Source organism: Octodon degus, unplaced genomic scaffold (genome assembly GCF_000260255.1).
Source record: "Octodon degus isolate 3935 unplaced genomic scaffold, OctDeg1.0 scaffold00092, whole genome shotgun sequence".
Taxonomy (NCBI): Eukaryota; Metazoa; Chordata; class Mammalia; order Rodentia; family Octodontidae; genus Octodon; species Octodon degus.
In genome coordinates this window covers 8,410,785-8,417,848 of record NW_004524668.1, presented here as the reverse complement: position 1 = coordinate 8,417,848, position 7,064 = coordinate 8,410,785, and the positions used below count along the sequence as shown (strand labels likewise).

Genomic DNA, 7,064 nt, shown 5'->3' with positions numbered 1-7,064 from the left:
TGCCTTAGACCACTGAGCCATCTCACCAGCCCTAATCAATATCTTTTGAAGACACCCACCGTAAGACAACTTCCAGAACCGCTACAAAAATGGACAAGAGTGATGGGACAGCTGGGCTTCATGGTACCTGTCTGTGACTCTAGCGCTCAGGAGGCAGAGGCAGGGAGACCACTGAAAGTTCAAGGGCAGCTTAAATTGCATAGCTCCACATCGTTTCAAAGAAGAAAAATCAAACAAAAGCATGATGGGACCAGGTGTGGTGGTGCACACCTGTAATCCCAGCACTGGGGAGGCTGAGCCAGGAGGATCCTTGGGAGTTTGAGACCAGTCCGGGCTACTAAGTGAGCTCAAAGTCAGCCTGGATTGCATAGTGAGATCCTGTCTCAAAGAAAGGAAAGAAAGAAGAAAGAAAGAAAGAAAGAAAGAAAGAAAGAAAGAAAGAAAGAAAGAAAGAAAGAAAGAAAGAAAATTTTAGTTAAGCAACTTTGGCAAGGACACCACCGTCTGACCATGTCCTGCAAAATGCCACAAGGCCTACAGCTTTCAGGAGGTTCTGGTGTACAGAAGTCCAAGTTCCAATGTACACAGAACTTCCTCTCCACCCTGCCCCACGGCCCCCTGGTCCCGTGACCCCCTGTGCGCCCCTCTGGAATCAAGTTGGTGAACTTTCATTGCGGGCTCCCCAAATCCCAGGGACCCACAGCCCAGGCACAGAGGGAACAAACACATGGCATCGGGATGGGTCCTGGGGCCCGTCAGCTCCCCTGTGGGGGCACAGGTCTCCTGGATTACCTGGCGACTCTCGAGGGGCTGCTCCTCCTGGGTCCCCAGCTTGCGCAGTCTTGCCCGCTGGCCCTCGGGCTCTGTCCCTGGCTGCTGCAGTTCTTCCGGGATCGCCCGGGGCCTGGAAGGCAACACCCTGAGCTCGCTCCCCGCGTGGGCCTGGGTCCGGCCTGCAGCCAGCTCCCCGGGCCCTTTCGGGTCCTTCCTGGGAGAACAGACAAGGGGGCCTCAGCTCCAGCCTGGGGCGCTCGGTTCTCTTTTCCTATCTCTGTTCTTTCTCCACAGGGTCTCCTTGATGCACAGGAGACCAAATGAAGGACACCAATTCTCCAGGTCACAGACACTTTCACGTCAGTGTCAGGGGAGTCAGGATTTCACTGTCTGGTGTTAGTCACTGTCTTTCAGAGACTGGAAATCAGAGAGGCTGAGAAGAGGCCCAAGGCCAGGGTCAGACAGCTCAAGATGGCAGCTCAGGATCTGGATCTGTGTCTCTGTGGCCCTACTTTAATATTTTGTAAATAACTAAATTAATGAATAATAATAATTTGTAATTTGGGGCCTGTGGTGGCAGTCCATGCATGTGATCCCTCTACTCTGGGAGGCTGAGGCAGGAAGATTATAAGTTTTAGCCCAGTCAGGGCAATTTACCAACTTAACCAATTCAGTGAGACCCCATCCCAAGATTGAAAATACCAAAAAAGAGATGATGATGTAGCTCGGTATCAAGGCCTTTCTGTTCTACTTTTGGTTTTTTTGGTGTAACCGGGGACTGAACTCAGACCCTTGCGCTTGCCAGGGAAGCGCTTATTCCACTGAGCCTATTCCTGGCCTCTGTTCTACTTCTTATACATACACATATTTTAATTTTATTATTACTATTAATTGTGGATTTTTGATATGAACTCAATATGATCCTCCTGCCTCAGCCTCCTGAATGCTGGGATTATTACCCATGCCCCCATATATATTATTTGGTACAGGGTCTCTCTATGCAACTCAGACTCATAGTGATCCTCCTGTTTTCAGCTTCCCCAGCACTGGGATTACAGGAGTGCCACCACTCCCTGACTCAGTAGCCAGCTCAGCACGCCCAGGGGCGGGGCTGGCACTGCACACGGTATAGGGGATTGAACCTCAGTCCCTGTGCTTGCCTGAGCAGGTGCTTAGTCCCCTGAGCTGTCTTACCGGCCCTGCATGCATACATTTTTTAATGGAAATTTAATTTCTTTCTTTTTTTTTTTTGTGGAACCGGGGATTGAACTCAGGCCTTGCACTTGCCAGGGAAGCACTTATTCCACTGAGCCATCTCCCCAGCCCCTGGAAATTTAATTTCTATCTTCTAATAACTTCAAAATTAAAACATTAAAAATCTGTCATTACTTTTTTAAAAAATTTTATTTATTTATTTGTGTGTGTGTGTGTGTGTGTGTGTGTGTGTGTGTGTGGCCAGCTCAGCCCACCAGGGGGCGGGGCTGGCTGGCATGTGGTGCTGGGGGATTGAACTGTGGTCCCTTTGCTTTGCTAAGCTTGTTCTAAGTAGGTGCTTTAGACCACTGAGCCATCTCACCAGCCCCCTGAATTTTCTCTATTTAGAAAGAACACATTTTGGGGCTGGGGAGATGGCTCAGTAGAATAAGTGCTTGCCCCGCAAGTGCAGGGGCTTGCGTTCAACCCCCGGTTCCGGAAAAAAAAAAAAAAAGAAAGAAAGAAAGAAAAAAATAACACATTTTCACTCTAGAAAAAAAAACCCAAAATATATACAAGATTTAGAAAATGATAACAGTGACAGCATGTGGTTCTTCATGTGTTGCTGGGCCTCTTGGCCTCTTTTTATTCATCCTTCTACTAATTCAGTGAATAAATATTTATTGAGCATCTACTAAGAATGTGCCAGGCACAGTACCAGGCATGAGGGGTCTGAGGCTGAACAGGGTAGATACAAATGCCCCTTCAAGAAGACACATGGTAGAAGGTGGCGTCTGGGACAGACACAAGTTTGATACTGATAATTCTCTAGTGGGATTGGTCCCATATAGGCTGCTGGGCCAGCTGGCCTGCTTCGCTCTGGGGCTTCATTCCTTCATTTGGGTTATAGTGGATTCCCTTGGAAAGTCCAGCTCACCTTGGTCTTTCTCGAGGCCACTGGTCTTGAGTCTTGAGCTCTGAGCACCCTTCCTTGGAGGTTTCTGTGTGTTGGGGCCCCCTTTCTGGCTCTCCTAGAGTTGACAAAAGCTTCTTCCCAGTGTCCATTTCTGTGGCATCCAGGGAGTCTGCCTGCAACAGAGACATCCATGGTGCTGGCTCAGGGCTGGCTGGAGTGAACCCCAGCTCCCTGGAGGGGGGGCATGGCTCCTGGCCTCAGGGTTAGGGACATTCTGTGGGCTTTCTAGGGAAGGCACTGGAGAGAGAGGAAGAGTTGAAGGGGAGGAGGAGAGGCTGGCTGCAGGCCTGACCCAGCTGGAAGCTGTCACCAGCACGGAGGGCTCTGGCAGGAAGCTGGGGTCTGCATTCCTTCATAGGAGGCAAGGAGGCCCCCCTGAGGACAGCTGGAGAGCACCCTGAGGACTTCAGCCCCTTGTGGGGTGTTAGGGAGGACCACCCACAGTTACTACTGCTGCAGAGCTCAGGTTCTGTGTGACCGCCACCACCTCAGCCTCTCTCCAGCTGTGACCTTCAGCAGTGGCCTAGACCTGGCCCCAGGCCTATGACCTGACTCCATGCACTCAATGGCCAGATTATAAAAAAAGATTCTGATGGAGCCAAAGCCAATGAACACCCACCAGAGAGTGGCAGGGCTTGGGGCATGAACTTTCCAACACACACACATACACAGACACACACACGCGCACAACATGAAACAAGTGAAGCTCAGAGGGGTGCAGAGACACACCCAAGTCTGCGTAGTCACTGCAGGACAGGGACCCTACAACTCTGCTTGTGGGGCAAACAAATGGGCAGGGAAAGAAGCCCAAGACGTTGCCTGGCTTCCCTCCAAACCTCCTCCCCTCCGGGCCCTTTCACTTCCACTGTTTGCCTCATTCCCAAGCCAGGGACTGAACCCGGGGCCCTGTACAAGTGGAGCACACCCTCTACCCCAACCTCATCCCCAACCCTACAGTAACATCTTGGCCCTGAGGCAGCTGGAAGTGGAGATGGGCTGCTCTCTGTCTTCAGTGCGTGCCACCTAGTGCTTTTAAAGACAGAAAGACTGGACAGAAAGAGGTTGTGGGGCTGGTGGATGCTGTTACGGTTTGGCTGAGTGTTGTACAAAGCCTGTGCAGAAAACGTTTGCACCCTGGGTTGTCACTATTTAGAGGTGGTAGAACATTAAGAGGTGGAGCATAGCAGGAGGTCTTTGGGCTACTGTGGGAGTGGCTGTCCCCCTTGAGGGCAACAAGGGCAAACCCCAGACTCTTCCTCTTCCTTTATTGCTTCTTGATCAAGAGGTGATTAGTTTTGTTCTGCCACACACTCCTCCCACGACGGCCAGAAGCCATGGGGCTCATGACCATGGACTGAACCATCTAAGACTGTGAGCCAGTATGAACCTTTACTCTTGATAAGTCAGTGGTTTCAGGTAGTTTGTTACAGTGATGGAGCACTAACTAACACAGAAGCCTAGGATGCAGGCTGGGACCTGGGAGGTGTATGGATGGCCTTGAGTAGCTGCCGGAGGAATAGAAATGTTATGAAGGGGGCTGGTGGCCATGCAGGAAACCTGTTGGATTGTGCAGGAGATCCTTGGCTTGCTCTCTAGCATCTTACTGCTGCAGAAGCCAGTATTCTTTAGGTGGGAACTTTCCCTTCTCTATTGGGCTTATCAGGTTCAGCGGAGCTAACTAGAAAACTTGGGTACCGTTGTACCAAGAAATACAGGCCACTCCCCACTGCCATGGCGATTGGCTCAGGGAGAGCATGTGACCTCATCTTGGCCAATGAGAGAGACGCCAGAGACTCGCTTCACCTGCTGCGAAGCGGGTGTCTTTCTGCTGGGGATACTAAGTCAGAGGACTCAAGATAGGGAGAGGGAAGCCTGAGGGAGCCCAGGATGTCCTTGTCACCTTGTAGGGAAAACCTGCTTGAGAATAAATTCAACCCAGGGGAAGGTGGAGCCTAGAGATACTCATTCAGTGCCTTGGTCCAGCCATTCCTGAAGTCTATGGTGGATTGCCTTGTTCCCTAAGCAAATATGCTCTTATTCTTGCTTAATTCAGTTTGAGCTGGGTTTTATGTCACCTGTAACAGTTTTTTTTTTTCTCTATTTGTGCATTTGGTACAGAGTCTCACTACGCAGCTCAGACTCATACTGATCCTCATGTTTTCAGCCTCCCTAGCGCTGGGATTACAGGGGTACACAACACACCTGGACTCCATCGCTGGCTCAGCACACCCTGTGGGTGGGCCAGCGCAGCATGTGGGACTAGGGATCAAACCCTGGTCGCTGTGCTTGCCAAAGCAGGAGCTTCGTCCACTGAGCTATCTCACCGGCCCTTTAGAGTCTTTTTTTTTTTTTTCAGAACCGGGGATTGAACTCAGACCCTTGTGCTTGCCAGGGAAGCGCTTATTCCACTGAGCCATCTCCCCGGCCCCCCTTTAGAGTCTTAATTAAAGCAGATGGGGAGGAAGCCTGTGCTGGGAAAAGGAAAGGGGCCAGCTGGGAGTGAAGGTGTCAGAACATGAGGCCGAGTCCTTACCTGGCCGAGTGCTGATGCGGTGGACTCGGCATCAGCCCTCGCACTGGTGGGAGTCAGCGCAGGCGTCGGCTGGACCCCTGGAGCCTCAGTCCTGTCTTCGAGATCCATCCGCGTGGTCCTGTTGGCCATCGTTCTGGGGCCAGGAAGGGTGCTGAGTGAGGGGCATCAGCTGCTGCGTGTGCACAGGAGAAACTGAGTCAGGGTCTCATGCAACCTGTTGTTTCACTGCAGCTTCAGCAGCCCCGGGGAGTCTGCAGTGCCGAGGGCCTGGCTGGGGGTGGGGCGGGTGCTGGGCCTGGCAGGCAGGATCAGCGGCAACCCAGAGCTGGCCGTCCCTAAAGCTCCTGCAGGTTTTCCTCACGCGCCCACTGATACGAGGAAAAGCAGGCTCTGGGAGGCCCCCAAGAAACTTGCTCCAGGTCTGCAAGGAGAGCCGTCCTCCCCGCCCTAGAGCCAGAATAATGCCATCTCAACTGGCTGCTCTTTAGGGTCCAGCAGGCTAGCCAGGACCAAGCGCAGCATGCCAGGTCATCCTCCCCACAGCTGGGTAGAGCTTGCCCAGACTGCAGAGTTCCTGGAAAGGACAGGATAGGAACCGGGAGCATGCAGCTCTTCCCAAGCATTCAGGGTGGCCGTGAACTTGCTTTGGAGCCAGATTGGCCTCAAATTCACAGGGAACCTCCTGACTCAGCCTCCTGAGTGCTGGGATTACAAGCGTGAGCCATCGTGCCTGGCTCTTCTTGTCTTTGATCCTCCTTTTGCTGTCTTGATTACAGCCCTATAAGATCATGAGCTCAACAAGGTGTGGGGGGGGGAGGGGGGAGGGGAGCCAACCACCACTCTGTAGACCTCGCTGCATGGAGAAGTCAGGGCTGGGTCCAGACCCCAGGAGTTCTCTCTTCCTCCACCTTCTCACATTAGAGTGCCCCTAACCCTTCTCCTTTCCTCTGAGCCTTCCCCTCCCAGAGATGGGTGAGCCTTCTGGGGACCTTCTCTCCCTGGGCCCTTTAATTATCCCCCATTGTCCACTGAACTTTGGAAGTCTAAGGCCCCAACATTCCATGAGCTGAAGTGTTTGCGGGGCCTCAGAGGAGACCCAGCCCCATCTGTGGCTGAGAATTGAGACCAGAAGAGGGAAACCCCAGCCCCAACAGAGGGGTATGGAGGCTAAGAACAGACTCAGGGTAGGGGTGGCTAGTATAAACCAGCACCCCTCTTGGAGCCCTGGGAATCCTTCTCTGTGAATGGCTTTACTGAAGTGTAGTTCATGCACGAATACTATTTACCTTTCAAAAATGTGCAACTCAGCACTGTCTAGTACTTTCTAGTACTTTCCAGTACTCTCTAGTATATGCACAGAGTTGGGCAACCATCAGCAGTTTTGGAGTGTTGTAGTCACCCTCAGAATAAATTCCACACCCCTTGGTCAGTGCATCTTACCGCCCCGCCCCACCTCTAGCACCAGGCAACCACTAACCTTTCTGAAGCCGAAGATGTCCTTATTCTGGATATTTCATGCAAGTGGAATCAGACAGCATGTGATTTTCAGTGATGAGCTTTTTTACTTGTCAGAATGCTTTCTTTTTT

At 51.9% G+C, this 7,064-nt stretch overlaps 1 protein-coding gene across 1 annotated transcript in view; it reads right to left on the bottom strand.

Moving 5' to 3' along the window:
• Positions 1–7,064, bottom strand: part of Spata21 (spermatogenesis associated 21) — a 40,347-nt gene that overhangs the window by 30,515 nt on the left and 2,768 nt on the right. The window contains exons 2-4 of the mRNA XM_023722453.1: positions 5,478–5,649; positions 2,906–3,057; positions 793–904 (exon numbers count right to left, since the gene is read on the bottom strand). Coding sequence (XP_023578221.1) covers positions 793–904; positions 2,906–3,057; positions 5,478–5,606 — 393 coding nt within the window. The 5' untranslated portion in view covers positions 5,607–5,649. The remainder of the gene's footprint in view (positions 1–792; positions 905–2,905; positions 3,058–5,477; positions 5,650–7,064) is intronic.